This window comes from Xenopus tropicalis, chromosome 3, assembly GCF_000004195.4.
Source record: "Xenopus tropicalis strain Nigerian chromosome 3, UCB_Xtro_10.0, whole genome shotgun sequence".
NCBI lineage: Eukaryota > Metazoa > Chordata > Amphibia > Anura > Pipidae > Xenopus > Xenopus tropicalis.
The window spans coordinates 22,813,953-22,832,687 of NC_030679.2; the positions used below are offsets into that span (position 1 = coordinate 22,813,953).

Here is an 18,735-nt window from a genome sequence, read left to right on the forward strand (position 1 = left end):
CCCCTTATTGGGGCAGAACAGCCCTATTGGGTTTATTTAATGGTTAAATGATTCCCTTTTCTCTGCAATAATAAAACAGTACCTGTAATTGATCCCAACTAAGATATAATTACCCCTTATTGGGGGCAGAACAGCCCTATTGGGTTTATTTAATGGTTAAATGATTCCCTTTTCTCTGTAATAATAAAACAGTACCTGTACTTGATCCCAACTAAGATATAATTACCCCTTATTGGGGGCAGAACAGCCCTATTGGGTTTATTAAATGTTTACATGATTTATTAGCAGACTTAAGGTGCAGAGATCCAATTTACAGAAAGACCACCTATCTCAAAAATCTCAGGTCCCAAGCATTCTGGATGACAGGTCCCATACTTGTACCATCTAAAAATTGCAGAAAGTATATGGTATGGATCCCACAAGCTTTATCCTAACTAGCCCTGCTGTTAATCAATGGTGGCAATTAAATGCAAGTAGAAATTAGTTTCCCGTTGAATCTGGGTTATTTTTGCAGTCATTTTTACTTTTGCAATTCCCTTGCTTACAATTTATATTAAAGTTTGCGATGCTTGTCATTTGTTTTGAGAAGTGGCGTGTTCAAATTAGTGAGTGAGAATATGTTTTTGGTTTGTATTATAGATATTATGATATCTCGGCTTGCCTATTCCACTGCACAATAAGTATATTATTGTACCACCTACTGCAACAGCAATTAATAAAGCAAACCAGTTACTGTAGCAAGTCAGCTCCCTTAATAAGCTAAATGACCCATGGTTATTCCTACTGATTATAACATATTTCTGCTATCTCTTTTCAGTTCAGGGAAGCATTTAGAGAATAAATATATACAGTAGCCTAAATAGGTGCCTCCAGAAACAAACTTAATATAAATGTGAATTTTAGTATTCTGCAAAAACACTAGCGCATACATGGTTTATTCATGACATGTGTTATATCAACTGTGATGGACATTACAACCTTTTAATCATGTGAATTGCCTATTAACTGTACATCATTTTTCAAACAGTTTCCTAGCTTGTGATAGCCTAATAATGTATTCAGTTTGTCAAGTTCATTAGTAGATCTGACCCAGTGTCAGCACATAGCAGGAATCCATCATCAGAAGCAGTTCTTAGCATTATAAGCATTGCACATTATTTGCATTTATCTCTGATGAGCTGTGTGCCTGTGCAAAAACAAGGGACAGAAGTGGGCAGTGATCTCTAGCTGATCAGAGGCTGGTAATCAGGCTGGGAGACAAAAAAGGTGTCACCTTTGGCTTAAAAAGCAAAAGTCTCCAGTTCAGTTGCTTCAAAGATATGGAGATGATGAAGACATGACAGTTTTTGTGTCTTCATTATCCTGTAACACAGACATTTTGAATTGGTGCCCTGAAACTGTCAATAAAGATACAAAATTATTCAACATCATGATGTAGAGAGCTTTACTAACAGTGAATAATGAAGTAAACACAGGAATGCTGCCATTTAAACATACATTCATAATCAGGACTCTAAACTATGCAATTCTGAGTATTATACTGATTATATATATATACAGTGAGGAACATAAGCATTTGAACACCCTGCAATTTTGCAAGTTCTCCCACTTCCCACTGTGAGAGACAGCATTTAAAAAAAAAATTCAGGAAATCACATTGTATGATTTTTAAAGAATGTATTTGTATTGCACTGCTGCACATAAGTATTTGAACACCTGAGAAAATCAGTGTTAATATTTGGTACAGAAGCCTTTGTTTGCAACAGAGGTCAAAAGTTTCCTGTAGTTTTTGACCAGGTTTGCACACACTGCAACAGGGATTTTGGCCCACTCATCCACACAGATCTCTAGATCTTTCAGGTTTCGGGGCTGTTGCTGAGCAACACAGAGTTTCAGCCCCTCTTCAAAGATTTTCTATTGGATTTAGGTCTGCAAACTGGCTAGGCCACTCCAGAACCTTGATATGCCTCTTATGGAGCCACACCTTGGTTATCCTGGCTGTGTGCTTTGGGTCATTGTCATTTTGGAAGACCCAGCCATGACCCATGCCATGTTCAATGCTCTGGCTGAGGGAAGGAGGTTGTTGCTCAAAATCTCACAATACATGGCCCCAATTAGCCTCTCCTTAATACAGTGCAGTTGTCCTGTCCCTTTCATAGAAAAGCACCCCCAAAGCATGATGTTACCACCCCCACACTTCACAGTAGGGATGGTGTTCTTGGGATGCAACTCATCCTTTTTTCCTCCAAACACGGCGAGTGAAGTTTAGACCAAAACGTTCTCTGCATCATCCAGATGGTCATTGGCAAACTTCAGATGGGCCTGGACATGTGATGACTCGAGCAGGGGAACCTTCCGTGCAATGCATGATTTGAAACCATGACGGCATAGTGTTCTACCGACAGTGACCTTTGAAACTGTGGTCCCAGCTCTCTTCATGGCATTGACCAGCTCCTCCCTTGTAGTTCTGGGCTGATTCCTTGCCTTTCTTATCATCAGTGATACCCCACGAAGTGAGATCTTGCATGGAGCCCCAGTCCTAGGGAGACTGACAGTCGTCTTTAGCCTCGTCCATTTTCTAACAATTGCTCCAACAGTTGATCAATTTTCACCAAGCTGCTTGGAAATTGCCCCGTAGCCCTTTCCAGCCTTGTGGAGGTCCACAATTTTGTCTCTGGTGTCTTTTGACAGATCTTTGGTCTTGCCCATGGTAGTAGTTGGAGTCTGACTGACTGTGGGGTGGACAGGTGTCTTTAAAGAGCTCAGACAGGTGCTACTAATTTAGATTAATGAGTGGAGTAGAGGTGGACTAAAGGCAGAGTAACGGGTCTTTGAGAGCCAGAATTCTTGCTGATTGCCAGGTGTTCAAATACTTATGTGCAGCAGTGCAATACAAATACATTCTTTAAAAATCATACAATGTGATTTCCTGAATTTTTTTTTTTAATGCTGTCTCTCACAGTGGGAATGCACCTACAATGTGAATTTCAGACCCCTCCATGATTTCTAAGTGGGAGAACTTGCAAAATCACAGGGTGTTCAAATACTTATGTTCCTCACTGTATATATATATATATATATATATATATATATATATATATATATATATATATATATATATATATATAAATGAAGTACCCCCTTTTTGTAAAATATAAGGATATTATAAATAACCAAGGAGTTCCATGACCATATAAAAGCAGGTGCAGGTCAAAATACAGGCCATGAAGCTCTAAGGGGTCTTCTAATGTTCTAATGACCTCATATTTTACAACTAGGGGTTCATTATTTCATTATTTGTTATAATATACAAGTTTTGGTGAATCATGTAACAAATTACATCATTAAGCACCATTTATAAGGATATAAATTACAGGTGTATTTTATTTTATATATATATATATATATATATACACTCTAACAAATGATATTGTGTCTCCTATTAAAACATTCTCAACTTCAACCAATAAGCCTGTACTCAACATAACAGTTTAATATTTGGAACTCAAGTATTTTCTAAATAGTTTTCGTGTACTCTAATTATCTTCTCTGTTTCATATTATTTATACAATTTCTCCTTTTTATTTTTATTTATTTATGGCTTTGTGGACCTTCTACTGACCTAGTGGCAAACATTCTATGGCGAGAGGAAGGTAATGATGCAACTATTCTCTATAACATGTCTGTTTAATGTGTCTATATACAATAGGGTTTTACAGTTTATGGATACTGGCCCTAAACTATAGGCAATAATATATAAAGGCCTTCTCCCTATATTCAGTGCCACATTTCCATAAGGCTACAGGGGTTGCCCGGGTTTGAGACAGCATTATGGCTTGCTCGATTCCAAACCATGCTGAAATGTGCAGCGCAGAGTGCCCCAGCAAAAGGGGTTTTACACAAGGATTGTATAACTGCTCATAAGCCCACAACTGACAGTCTCCATTCTCTCCATACAACAAAAAACTATACCAAATTCATGTTTGAAGAGGTTGAAAATCAGTGTTACTTTGTAAGGTCAAGATTTGAACAAGGGGAACAATCTGGTAAAATGTTGGCATGGCACATCTATTTAAAAGTATAAGCCACCCATCCAGCCATAGCAGTACTGAAAGATAGCAATGGTATGGAATAGAGATAAGGTACTCAGATATGATCCAAATTGTCTTAGTACCATTCTACCCAGACTTTCCATACCCTGAGGCAAAGTGCAATCTATATGTAGATTTTACAGGTGCAGGAACTGCAAGGTAAAGCCCCAGGGTGGATGGGATACCAATTGTATAAAAGGCACTCAAAAACTTGGGGCCTACAATTGCTTGAAATATTCAAGAGTCAACAAATTACCCTTACCAGTCTCAGTGTAAATTACAATTTTCTGTTGGTCCATTGTTCATTAATATGGTACATTCCTTTATAAACCTTTTCTGGTAGCACCAAGGAGCTGATTTATCATACACCAAACTGAACATTCCTGAGAGATTTCCAGTAGTTCAATATCTCCTTATGTAATTAAACATTTCTGACTGTCAAGAAGACTTTCCTGAGATTTACCAGACCTGATACCTGTGCCAATTTGTCAAAATGTGTTTGGCTGCCTTGGTGTCAGAAGCAACACTGAATACAGGTATAGGATCCAATATCCGGAAACCCATTATCCAGAAACCTCCAAATAACGGGAAGGCCATCTTTCATAGACTCCATTATAAGCAAATAAATCAGTTTTTTAAAAAATGATTTCCGTTTTCTTTGTAATAACAAAATGTTACTTTATACTTGATCCCAACTAAGATACAATTAATCCTTGTCGGAGGCTAAACAATCCTATTGGGTTTTATTAACTTTTATATTATTTATAGTAGACTTAAGGAATGGAGAGCCAAACTACGGAAAGATCCTTTAACCAGACAACCCCAGATCCTGAGCATTCTGGATAATAGATCCCATACCTGTACTATCTTTTGTCAGAAATCTTGCTCCTTACTGCAAGTCACACGCAGGAAAATGGATTCTCACAAATATTCAGACTTGTTCCAGTGCAGAGAACAAATTATAAGATCATAAGATTTTATGATCAAACCACTCTGCACTATAAAATTGCCTTATTCTTAATTCTCATAATGCTCATAAGGCCTTAGCAGCTATTTCATTCCAGAACGTTGATAGCAATTAACTTTAAAAACTCCTCTATTCATACGCTAGCGTATAAAACCAGTCATTGAAATGGACAATTAAAAAAAAAGATAATTCTTTCCAATAAATAAATAAATAAATAAAAGGTCAACTACATGAATTATGGGAGGACTGGGAATCCTTGGTATGATTGTATCCTTGATACTTAACTGTTTTCACTGGTGAATTGTGCACAAGTTGTGGCAAATGACAAAATGCTATTTTGTGGATGGTGACAATGACACTGCGTTGTGTATAAAACATGGTTTTTGCCTTTTGTCTGGGTTTGTAAATAAGTCTTGGCTCTTTAAACAATATGTGCCTTCATACTAAGCACATGTGTTCACACTTAGCACATTTACAGTATACTTCAGCCACTATAATATACATATATGGGATTCCTTATTCAGAAAGCCATTATCCAAATAAGCTCCCAATTACAGAAAGGCCAATCAATTTTGAATTTTGAATGAAGTTTATATTATATATGTATTCTTGCCGATAACAGGCAGGTTAGATATAGTAAAAGGCCTTATCAATCAATCAGGGGCGGGCCGAGCCGACCGGGCACCCTAGGCAACCCGGTCGGCCACCTAGCCCCTGCACCTGCACTCCCCCCCCGCCCTGCGCCAACACACGGGGGGGGGGGGGTGAGATGCGAACCGATAGTTCATTACCCCCGCCGCGGGTGCAATGAAACCAGAGCACAGCACGGACTAGGGGTAGGCAGGAGAGGTTCCTGCCTGGCGCCCCCCAATCGCTGCGCCCTAGGCAGCTGCCTGTTCTGCCTACCCCTAGTTCCGGCCCTGCTATCAATATGTAACTGATTGTTAAAAGAGAAGGAAAGGTCAAATCACTGGGCGGTGCCAAAATGTTAGATACCCCCCCCCCCAGTGATTGTATCCCCTTATCTGATACCCCGGGTTAGGGTTCCTGTTAGCAAATAACTGCCCGGGGTACATGCAGGTCAGCGATCCTCTTCCTTCTTCTCTTCCAGATTCCTGGGGTGGCATTTTTTTTGCTTTTTCCCCACACAGACTGTACTACAGATTGCAGACTGACACAGATATTATACAATAAATCATCTTCCCGCCGTTATAAATAGGACTGCACTTTGCTGTTAGGACAGAGCTTGCTTAAAGCGGAGCAGTTACTCTGATCGTGTTCCTTGAGGGCCATCTATAAGGAGCCAGTGCCCCCACTACTGTTCCCAGTCTGTTCTGCACACAATGTGCTTTGTCAGGAAAGTTATTGTTTAACTGCCCTCGTGAGGATCAGGGTTAATGTACACTGTATTTCTGAGCTTTGGGGTCTGAAAGCTGATATATTGTGCTTCACATTACACTTCAAACACCAATGAGACAGTAATAACTTCTAAATGAGATATTAAAATCTTATATGTACCCTTTTAATTGAATCATTTAAATTTCAGATTTCTAATGAGGCAATTAGTCCAGCTACTTTCCCATTTTTAAATGTAAATTACATTTTTCATAATAAGACTAAGAAAAACGATGTACATGTGTTTTATATGCATGGAAATCCAGCTGATTTGAAACTCTTCATACGCCGGTAGCACGTAAATACTAAATCTGTTCAGTTTTATAGAGATTCCCTCCTCGTTTATATACAATTCCTTAGCGGTATAAAAGCTAAGCTTCAGAGCACAGGACAAAAAGAAATGTACTTTAGCCTGCAAGGCCCAAACATAAATTCAAAACTATGTTCCCGCAGTCAATATTTTGTAAAAGCATCCCACTAAATCCTACTTCTAAAAATAATGGACTTTCTCCAGTTTATTACCAAATATTACATTTCCCATATATCATAGTAAGACAGCCCTTAAACCTATAGTAGTCATTAACTGGCAGCAGGGCTGGATGCAAAAGACAGGAGCAGGAAGCCATGTCTATGGGGCAGGGGCCTCCATTCTCTTGTCTCTCTGATACGTAGGGCGGCATTTACTAACATTTGTATTTCTTTTATCTTCACGGTTTGTGTTTTATTGCACTAACACTCACATTTTCTGCACATCTGCACCATTACTCCGCCCCCCCCATAAAGTTCCATTTTGCTCCCCATAGCCCATAGTCTTTTTAACATCTTCTGTTTCCCTTCTGTCCTGTTCCCCAATGTAAATAAATGGTGGAAAGGTTAATGGATGTGAACACTTTAAAATAGTGTTGTAATATTTCTCTAATATTGCCATTCTCCTCGCAAGGTACCAGGCAGCAACCTCTGCATTGTACAGGAATTGCTCTCTGATTGGCCAGATTGGATAGATAATGACTTGTCCAATCATATAGAAGAATTTGAGAGAGCTCTCATGCATCAGAAACTTTTAGTATGTCATAGAATGGCCAATTTTAAGCAACTTTTTAATTGGTCTTCATTATTTATTTTTTATAGTTCTTAATTGCCCTGTAAGGCTATAATTGTAATGTTATTGTTACTTTGTATTACTTTTCTTTCTGTTTAGGTTCTCTCCTATAAATATATCAGTCTCTCATTCAAACCAGTGTCTGGTTGCTAAGGTTATTTGGACCCTAGCAATCGGATAACTGCTGAAATTTCAAACTGGAGAGTTGCTAAATAAAGTGAAATAATTACAAAACCACAAAAAATAAAAAATGAAGACCAACTGCAAATTGTCTCAGACTATTACTCTACATCATACTGAAAGTTAACTGAAAGGTAAACAACCCCTTTAAAAGAAATCTGCTGCTGAATAGTTTGCGAGCAGAAAGGGATCGGTCAGTGAAGTTGCAGGCAGAGAGGTTTCATCAGCTTCTTCAATCTTCTGCTGCCACTTTCAGCTGCAGGCAAGACATTGGGGCTGGGGGGCAGTTTGTGAGCAGGCAGTTTGAGAGCCCTGGGTTAGAGTTGTAATTCTGCCTGTTTTCTCTACAGGATTGAGTGTGGGGAACATGTTTTATGTCTTTTCTGATGATGGAATCACAGTAATCCAGCCAAGAGAATGTGAAGTCCGGAGACAGATGAAGCCTACTGAAAGGATCCTTACAAGTTATGTAAGTACTCATGGAATCATTTGTCTTCTTAATCTTGTTTTAAGGGTGAAGACACACGGAACTACTAGTAAAAGCTACTTGCTACAGCTACTAAAATAGACAATGCTGATCATTTACTGATAATTGTTTCTATGTGTGTTTTAGCAGAGGCAGCTCTCAGTATTGTCTATGGCAGGGGACTTTCTGGTGTTTAGTAGTCGTGACAAGTAGCTGCTACAAAGTAGCTCTGTGTGTCTTTACCCTAAAGGGTCTGTGCAGGGAATGGTGTGCTTTTATGTTCTTTAAGGCAGTATTTAAACCAATAAAGCATTTCCTGATCGGTCAGTTTTATTCAAAAGATTGTGCCATGCTTGAAAGGGACGTTATTTCATAGTATTCCTAATTTGACAGATTTTTTGAACGTGTATATATATATTTTTTTTTTTTTTTTTTAACAAAGAATTTAGCTTTTGCTATTTCCTAGAAATGTAGACTGTAGGTTTCACAGAAGGATGTTGTGCAACCCTAATGGTTAATTGTTAATGCACAGTAGTGTTTTAAATTCACAAAGAATTGGCGGCTCAGCTGAACCCAAAAATAGTGGATTCGGTGCATCCCTAATATATGTGGTATTTGCCCATTGGTTAGCTACCACTTCCAGTCACACTTTAATATAGGGATTGGAAAGGGGTGGCATTTCCTGTTTGGCCTTCCATCTTCTGACTGATGTGGATGTATCTGGGGCGCTTGGTGTCAACAAGGCCAAGTAAAGAGTTCTGCCCTAGAAGGACATCCCTTCTAAAGAAGGTCAGGGAACAGACACTCTGTAAAGCAAGATTACAGGACTAATCGTCTCAGGAGAACATTCTAGGAACATAAGATAGTTAGGAAAAGCAGCAGCTTTGTGCTCCACGTAAAGGATTGATTGCTGGAGGTAGATCTCCCTTAGGCATACTGGCCTAAAGCAAAGCAACCACAGTGTAAAGGGATTCAGGCTTTATTGTATAACTCCCAGAACAGTTCCAGCTGGAAGGGATCTGGACCACTAGCTGGTAGCCTTAAAAAGGTGTATCTTAACCTACCAAGCATCTCCACAGTGGTGTCACAATTGCTGGTCTATCCAGGATTGTATCTGACTGCACAACAATTCTTCCTGAATTTATCTAGGAGAAGTAACCCCGTGGTGCTTCTTTGTTTTGTTTGCAAGAACCTTTGGCATCCAATTTTTGTTCCTACACAGCAGCAGAGAGGTGCTGCTCTTCCTCCTCCAATTAGCAAGGGCCCATCTGGGTAAGAGAGTCCAGTGTGACCCATGTTCTACCATCACAGTTTTTACATAAGCCATATGGGAAACACAGTGAAAGGGAATGGGTTATACTGAGCCTACTGTAGGCCTAGTGTAATCATGCCACCCCTCCCACTATGAGACAACTAGCAAAAAGCTCCACTAGACATCAGCTAAAGCCTTATGGTAATACCTTGCTTGCTGAAGCTTAACATAATAATAAAAAATAATAATAAAAAAAACTGTTAAAGGACAAGAAAACCTAAAATCACTGGATGGCACCCCTAATGATTCTAGTCACTTACCTCCTACCATGGGCTGGCACTCCTCCCTCACGTTCCTGGGGAATCTATATGCTGAGCATTGCACCTCCATGTTTTTCCAGGCTCATTGGATGTCCTTTTGCACAACACAGAACATTTTCTTAGAATTCTGACAATCTGATGATCTGTAATCCATCCAGGGGAACACTTAGACTGTAAGCTCTATGGGGCAGGGACCTCCTTCCTACTGTGTCTCATACCACATGGTCCCTGTGTATTTATACTTATCTGTTGTATTTATTATAACACTTGTCCTCCCTGTGTGTAATTTTGTATATTGTATTGTAGCGCTTAATAAATAAAGTTATACATACAAACATACATAACTATGATGTCAGGAAAAGATGGCGACAGGGCGCACAACATAAAGTAGGGATAGGAGGTGAGCAGCTGTCTAACTCTCAGTAATATTAGGTTTCTCTGTCCTTGAACTTAAAAATCTTCTCGTGCCATTGTGTTGGCGTCGGTGCAAGCCGCAGAATTTGGCACAAAACTTTATATGCGAGCAGTTTCGCACCGAATTCCGCTTAGTGTAGCTGTACCCGGGATGAAGCAATGGCTCTGGGTGCATCCACTTTATCAAGTTTTTTAAGTGTAGGGGCCGGATAGCAAAATAAGGCTGTAATTGTTCTCTAGTGGTTCTTTTTTACTAGAGAAGTGCTGGCTGCCTATTATCCTTCTTGTAATAGGAAATACTGTCTTATACTGAAATGAGTTATTAGCTGACTCACCCTCTGCTGCTGCTGCTGATAGCAAGCCCCTTACATGGCAGGAGCAATTTACGGCTGCCAGTGTGCACCTCTGTGTTCCATACCAAAGGATCAAACAGATTTATCTGCCAGCAAATCAAATGGGGGTAAGGGGCATTGTGGATCAAATATATCAGCACCAGCGTTCAACAGCTTGTACCTTGCCCCTTTAATAAACAAGCCCCCCAGGATTAGAAAAGAAATGAAGAGAGGTACAAACTTTCAAGTTGCTATATAATAAAGCCCACAATATGCAGTATATGTAAAAAGCTGTACAAAAACCCTAAGTAACAACATTGATATTTCACTTCCGGTTTTTTGATAAGTGTCTGACGCTCATGGAAACGAGTTTATGGCTTCAAAAAATATTAAATGAGATAAATTCAAGTTTTAGTAAATCTGCCTCTTAGAGTGTCCTCCTCTGCCAGAGACACGCTGCTCTTTGCTCTCTCCCCTCTCCTGCTCCCCCCTCCCTCAAGAATGCTAAGAACTCCCTCCCCCCCCCTTAGGGATCTGAGCCAATCAGCAGGAAGGTTCCTCATAGTCTAACTAACTGAGCATGTACACCGGTCTTGGTCTTGGTGCAGGAGCGAGGCATTATGGGAACTTTCTTTACACAGCTCAGTGTTTTTACTTCCTGTTTGGCTTCTGATCATCTGAACGGGAAAAATATGGGGAGACTTAAGGGCACTATTGAGGGAACTGAAGGTATGCCTGCAGCTTGAGATTAACTCTTTATTAGCCTTTCCTTCTCCTTTAAAATTGTTTCTCTTCTCTACACTGCCAGTTCTTTCAAAACAACATCGCAAATGTTTCAGTTTCTGTCTGTGCTCTCTGTTCCCTTCCTTGTTTCCTGGACTACAAAAAAATGTATGAGAATCAGAAGTCGTGACTTCTTCAGCAGATTCTAGTTCTCACAATACCTTCAGTGCTTTGTTATTTCCCTTCTCTCAGGTCTCTTATTCATGAAACATGCAAAGCATTGTGGGAAATGGAATCTCAGCTCGGGCAGAGCTGACTATACATTCAGTGGTATCAGACAGGGAACTGCAAGGGGCAGTAACTGCTTTCAGTAGCAATTATATTTACAAGTAACATTAAAATCACTTTAGTTAGTAAAATGTGTACAGAGCAACAAACAAGTGCAGTACTTTTTTGTTGCTATTTATATTATCATGATTATATAGTATAGATGAAACATTATTTTGCTTTGGCGGACATTCTCATAAATTCAGTTTTAAATATTCAGCTATGAAACTTGTATTTATATTAAAGAAGAACTTAACCCTAAAAATGAATATGGCTAAAAATGCCATATTTTATATAGTGTACTTACTGAACCATCCAGGACTTCAAACTTGTCACAGGAGCTCTCCATCTTGGAAAGTGTCAGTGACACTGCACATGCTCAGTTTGGTCTGAGGAGCCGTTGAGAAGCTGTCACAAATTATTAAGCAGAAAATGAGGTTTGCTTGTCATATATATACCTAACTTACTATGTTACTATGTTACTATATAAGCCAATGCTACAGGGTCGATTATTACATTCTGATGCTAATTGCATTGGTCTCAGAATCTGAATAAATGACTATATATACCAGGGCCGCCATCAGGGGGGCACAGGGGGGACAACTTTCCCAGGCTCAGAGGTTTTCAACTTTTAAGTGGGCCTGGCTGTGCTACACCTTTCTGATTAGCTGGGGTCCCCTTTAAGCAAATACGGGCCCTGGTCCTCCTTAACATTGGGCATGTTAAATTTCATTGGTGGTCAGCAGCTAATCCGGTTGGTTGTGCTCTGTGCGTATATGTGTGACATCAGTACTCACGGGCCTCAACCTTATAAGAGGGTCTATGTTCTGTGATACGGAGACAGAAGTGAAGAGGTGCCTTCGGGGGAGCACCTTGGCAGAGAAACCATTGCAGCTGAAGGAACCGAGGGAGGAGTCAAGGAAGGACCCGAAAAGAGCAGAAGAATGTTTTAGGGGCCCTGGCGACCATTGGTTTAGGGAGCCCTGCCCACCAATTTGGCCCGAGGATATAATTTACAGATAATTTTGTGTATTATAATATAATTAACCACCTTTCTACTCTTTGTGGCACTGCCAAATTACGTATACTTCACACTGAATTAGAAGATTTGTAATCTTTCCCCACACTGCATTTTGAGCGAAATGGCATCAATAAGAGCTGACGTTATGGGAAATTAGGTGTTTTACTACGAGGGTCCCATAGTGAGGAAATTAATATAATTGTATATTTTAATTATGTTTTCCAAAATACTAACGTGTGTATTATAATGGACAATATACCATTTCGTAGCACTTAAAGGAACCAATTAATTATAGCATGGAGAACAACATTTTATGTATAATTATGATAAGGTGCGTTTCAGTAGGTTTAATGCCTCCTGGCTGCTCTTGTTTGTTAGAATGGTGAAAATGTTCTGTTTCAGGGGACTGACTATAAGGGACACGTGGGCTGTGTGTGTTTGCTTGTGAGCTAGGGAGAAAGATATGAAACACAGCAATTACCTCCCATATATTTTGTTTCCATAAGTGTGCGTTTGTTTAAGTGTTATATGTCTAACAATGTTCCATTACTACTATCTGTGCATCCTACGCTATTTTCTTAGGAAGAAATGTGTGACAAAGGCCAGTTGTGCCAGTGGTCTTCTGCTATCAATGTGAGAAACAAGTTTATTTATGTTGCACAGCACGTGCAGAACAGAATCCTGCTAATTGACATCCAGATGCAGAAAGTCAAACAGGTAATTATGGTGCAAATCAATTACATTCTGCAGTAAACTAGCTTGGGACAATTAATTGTAATGTTCTCTTTGTGCTTAGAGATAAACATTGGATTGAGGGCTTTAGTTATGTGGGACAGGAACATTAAAGATAAACAAACCTTTTTCTTTTATTATCGTATTGCAGGAGATACACACCACAATTAAAAATAAATAAGGCTAGGCACTAGACCAGCGCTGACTATAGAGCTGACTTACATTCACAGTTGTGTTTCTGCAATTAAACACAGTCATTCCCCCCCACCCCCATTCATTAATGGCACTTGCATCGGATGCACTCTTTGCACTTCTGAGTAGTTACTGTCGGCGCCACTTAGTCCCTCCTGCTTCCTGTTCCGAATCAAACACACTTGCCTCTATTGATGCACAGAGACCCTGGATCCCACCTCCAGACCAAACAGTAGTTTCAGAATTTCCTCAGCACCCTGCGTCAATAGGCTTAGCCCACTGGCATCTACAAAATTGGGTGCACGCATCACTCTTGCGCTAAATACCAGTAATGGCACCAACCAGACTTGGAAAACTAGTGCAGTTGTGTCCAAATTACAACAAAGTCCAAGCACAGTTGGGTTAATAATGATGATTTGATCACAAACTGGTGCAATTTCCCCTTGTGACCAAAGCAATTCTCGGGAAAATGCTGCTTTGTGGGGAAAATGCTACTTTGTGGGAAAAAATGTGGTGCTCAAAATTGCACTTTGCTCACTGCGGATGAGGCCTTATGGGTCTCATAAATTCCATGCTAGTACAGGTATGGATTCCATTATCAAATAAATCTAATTTTTAAAAATGATTCCTTTTTCTCTGTAACATTAAAACAGTACCTTGTACTTAATCCTAACTAAGATATAATTACCCCTTATTGGGGGCAGAACAGTCCTATTGGGTTTATTTAATGGTTAAATTATTCCCTTTTCTCTGTAATAATAAAACAGTACCTGTACTTGATCCCAACTAAGATATAATTACCCCTTATTGGGGGCAGAACAGCCCTATTGGGTTTATTTAATGGTTAAATGATTCCCTTTTCTCTGTAATAATAAAACAGTACCTGTACTTGATCCCAACTAAGATATAATTACCCCTTATTGGGGGCAGAACAGCCCTATTGGGTTTATTTAATGGTTAAATGATTCCCTTTTCCCTGTAATAATAAAACAGTACCTGTACTTGATCCCAACTAAGATATAATTACCCCTTATTGGGGGCAGAACAGTCCTATTGGGTTTATTTAATGGTTAAATGATTCCCTTTTGTCTGTAATAATAAAACAGTACCTGTACTTGATCCCAACTAAGATATAATTACCCCTTATTGGGGGCAGAACAGCCCTATTGGGTTTATTTAATGGTTAAATGATTCCCTTTTGTCTGTAATAATAAAACAGTACCTGTACTTGATCCCAACTAAGATATAATTACCCCTTATTGGGGGCAGAACAGCCCTATTGGGTTTATTTAATGGTTAAATGATTCCCTTTTCTCTGTAATAATAAAACAGTACTTGTACTTGATCCCAACTAAGATATAATTACCCCTTATTGGGGGCAGAACAGCCCTATTGGGTTTATTTAATGGTTAAATGATTCCCTTTTCTCTGTAATAATAAAACAGTACCTGTACTTGATCCCAACTAAGATATAATTACCCCTTATTGGTGGAAACACAATCCTATTGTGTTTATGTAATGTTTAAATCCAGAAAACCCCAGCATTCCAGATAATAGATCCTATACCTTTCTGAAGTAGTTTGACTGTTTAACATTCAAATGAACAGTTAATATAATTCTGAATTACAGATTTTAGAACATGGAGCAATTTTTGAAATTTCAGTTTTGTTGTTCATTGAGTTTTGTAAATATTTTTGTCCCCTTTGAAGTCTATAGGTGTTGATCCTTTTCCAGCCAAATTATTTTATGATAAATCTCATGATCAAGTCTGGGTTCTTAGCTGGGGAGACGTAAGGAGATCGCACCCTACATTGCAGGTAAATGGCAACATGTAAACTGTGTGTACTTTCCTTGTTATAAATTAGATATATGTAAAAATCATAATCATGCATAAGGGTTTCTACCTTCAGTCAGTGCAGGTTTTTGAAAGCCCTCCGGGCTGCCTGGAGTTCTGGCTTCTGGTGGTAAGATCCAGAATATGTAGATATTATAGGATAAGCACCTACATCACTAAAATAGATTTATGACATCATACACACCTAATACATATAATATATAAGATATATATATATATATATATATAAGATGCCTTTTTTTTAGGAAAACAACCAAAGTCTTTCATTGTTAGATCACCCTTTCCCTGAATCTGTTGACCTCCTCTTAAAGGAGAAGGAAGGGTAAAAACTAAGTAAGCTTTATCAGAAAGGTCTATGCACTCACAGAAAAGCTGCAGTCCTCTATCAAAAGAAACACGTCTTCTTTTGCGGACACATGTTCTTCTGTGTCAGACTTCCTCTCTCAGAAAAATCCTTCATTTCTGGGGCCAGAGTCGACACAGTTCTCTCCTCTCTCCTACTCCCCCCTCCCATAACAATTCATAAAACTCACTCCCCCCACCCTTAGGAATGCATAACCTGAGCTATAACGGCTAAGCTGCAAGCAGGAAGCTACGAGGACCAAGCTAAAATGGCAGCTGCAATCTTAAACAAACAGAGAAAGCTTCTAGGGCTTTCTTTCTAAAGCCTAATAAAAGAAAACATAATTCTACGCAGCTTTCCAATATACATTTTTAGATTGTAGATAGTTTAATTATTTTATATCACATGGAAGAGGAGCATAGGAACAAGATAAAGATGTGCCAGAACAATATTTTTCCGATACACTGAGAAACAATTCTACCAATAAATCTTTTGCAGTTAATAATGACTGAGGCTTTGAGTGGTTAGTCAATAGTTTAACAGCCGTAGCAGAACAGTAGGAATCCTATAAAACCTTAGCAAGGCACAAAGGACACCACTGATGCTCCTAATTATGCCACTTTATACAATTATAAATGATTCTGTAACTCTATATCATTATGAATATGTGTTGTATGAACTGCAATTCCCCCAGTATGTATACTATCATGTAAAAGGATATATGAGATCCAGACTTACGTTTTGACAGCAGGCAAGCAGTAAATAGTTTAAACGGGATTGTTCACCTGAATTAACTTTTAGTATGGTGTAGAAAGTAATATTCTGGCAGTTTGCAGTTGGTCTTAATTTTTAATATTTGTGGTTTTTGAATTATTTAGATTCTGGTTCAGCCTCTCTAGTTAGGAACTTCAGCAGCTACCTGGTTGCTAGGGTCTAAATTACACTTGCAACCAGGCAGGGGTTTAAAATATGAATAGGAGAGCTTTCGCGTAAAAAGATAAGTAATAAAAAAAGAATCACAGAGCAATTGTTTATGGGCTGCTGGGGTCACTGACCCCCATTTGAAGCTGGAAGGAGTCAGAAGAAGGAGGCAAATAATAAAAAAAAAAAACTATAAGAAATAAAAAAAAATGAGGACCATTTAAAAAGTTGCTAAGAATTGGCCATTCTATAACATACTGAAAGTTACCTTGAAGGTAAACAACCCCTTTAAACTGGACATCAGTTCAATGCCAATTACTGTGTATGTAGGGTTAAAACATGGTACTAATTATACATTATTAGAGACAGGGTCAGACTGGCGGGGTAAATGGCCTACCGGGGCTGCCACCCCAGGGGCCCTGCACCCCCAAAGGTGCCCCCGCCACACCTCCTAACCCACCCCCCCAACAGGGGCCCCTTCCACTGTCCTCCCCTGATCCCAGGGTGTGCCGACAGGGCTCGGGTTTGGGCTGCCGGGGCCTATTAGGTCCGACCCTGATTAGAGATGCTGCCAGTGAAATAAAGCTTTCTGTGTTATTTCCTTTATTGTTTGATTTACTGGAATTTGGCAACTTCTGTTTATCATTGAAGCCTTTTAATTTGTAAAGCTGTTCCATTCTCATTACACCGAGTCCAGGCACCTCACTAGTTATTTCAAATGTTAAGAATCTTAATTTTATTTTTAATTATCAACATTGTTATTCTTAGTCCAACTGCTTAGCTAATTATGCTTTAAAGGGCTGCATAATATTTCCATTAAATCAGATTATTTATAACTCTTAATAGTGACCCCGTAGTTGAAGTGAAAACCATATTGTTGCTGCTTGACCACATTTACACAGAGTTTGCCCTATAAAAATATTTTAGTTTAGCAAGAAAATGTTCCCAAGAACAAGCATCTGTCAGTGTGCAATAAAATCAAAGGGCAAATACCTTTACTGAAAGTATAATGAATATTTCCCATGCATAATTATATTTTAGTTTGTTTGTATTCTAGGTTATTTCTGATGCAAGTGTAGGAGAAAATCTCCATATTATTCGGACAACATTTGAAAATGTGGATGACTTTTTTATTCCTCCAACAAATCTTATCATTAACCACGTTCGGTAAGTAATTCAGAACTCCATTTTTTAGGTTTTTTTTTTTAGAACAGAAAAATATAGTGTAAAATCCAGGAAAATGTAAAATTACTTTTTTGTGGTGGGACCACAGGTATGGGTATACAATGTGCCCCAATGTGCTTAAAATCAAGGGATGAATTATTATGGTTTCACCGAGTATTAGTGCAAGCTACAAAATGTAGTAATTGGCACCTTTTTTAATTTTGTTTTCTATTAGCAGCTTTTTTGTACTTTGTTTTACAACCATTTTTTACAATTAATCTTTTTAAGATTACAATAGGATAATATAGAATTTAAAAAAGGTGCTGATATAAAATAATATCTCAAAAACAGTTCTGTCATTAATAACCAAAGGAGAGAAGAACGACGACACCAAAGAACAAATAAACAAATCACTCAGTGAATGATTGATGGGAAAAAGACTAAAGTATATCAAGGCAAAATTAGAAAATAAGAGGGATCTGTCAATAAAAACATATTTATATACAGTATGTTATATAAATATGAGTATTTAAAATAAAAGTATGTTTAAAAGATCTGCAGGCTGATTTACATCCCCAAGCACCGTGGGCAAATTGTATTTTTCCCTGCAGTGACACAGGGAAAGCCCCTTTCTTATAGGTACTTGAGTCAAAACTTCTGTATAGTTGCACTTAGTGGTGCTCAGCCCTTCCATTTTGAAAACTGTGCTGCTGTGCTATTGATGCAGGGAGATGGTATAGCCCAAATTGACTCACCCTGAGACTAATGTGTTGCTTTGGAACTCAAATTAAATTATACATTGGCTTATAAAGCCCCTGCAAGACCAAGGGTCGTTCACCACTGTAGCTTGGAGGATGCAGACGTCTGAAGTAACTACAGGAGACAAGGCAGCAGTATGCTTGAGTTGAGAGCCGTTGGATAAGTAGGTCCTTTAGAACTTG

At 38.8% G+C, this 18,735-nt stretch overlaps 1 protein-coding gene across 1 annotated transcript in view; it reads left to right on the forward strand.

Annotated features, from left to right (window-relative positions):
- The window catches only part of fstl4 (follistatin like 4), a 223,867-nt gene that overhangs the window by 201,833 nt on the left and 3,299 nt on the right, over nucleotides 1-18,735 (forward strand). Inside the window, exons 11-15 of the mRNA XM_031898726.1 lie at nucleotides 3,627-3,653; nucleotides 8,083-8,201; nucleotides 13,170-13,304; nucleotides 15,221-15,328; nucleotides 17,688-17,797. Coding sequence (XP_031754586.1) covers nucleotides 3,627-3,653; nucleotides 8,083-8,201; nucleotides 13,170-13,304; nucleotides 15,221-15,328; nucleotides 17,688-17,797 — 499 coding nt within the window. The remainder of the gene's footprint in view (nucleotides 1-3,626; nucleotides 3,654-8,082; nucleotides 8,202-13,169; nucleotides 13,305-15,220; nucleotides 15,329-17,687; nucleotides 17,798-18,735) is intronic.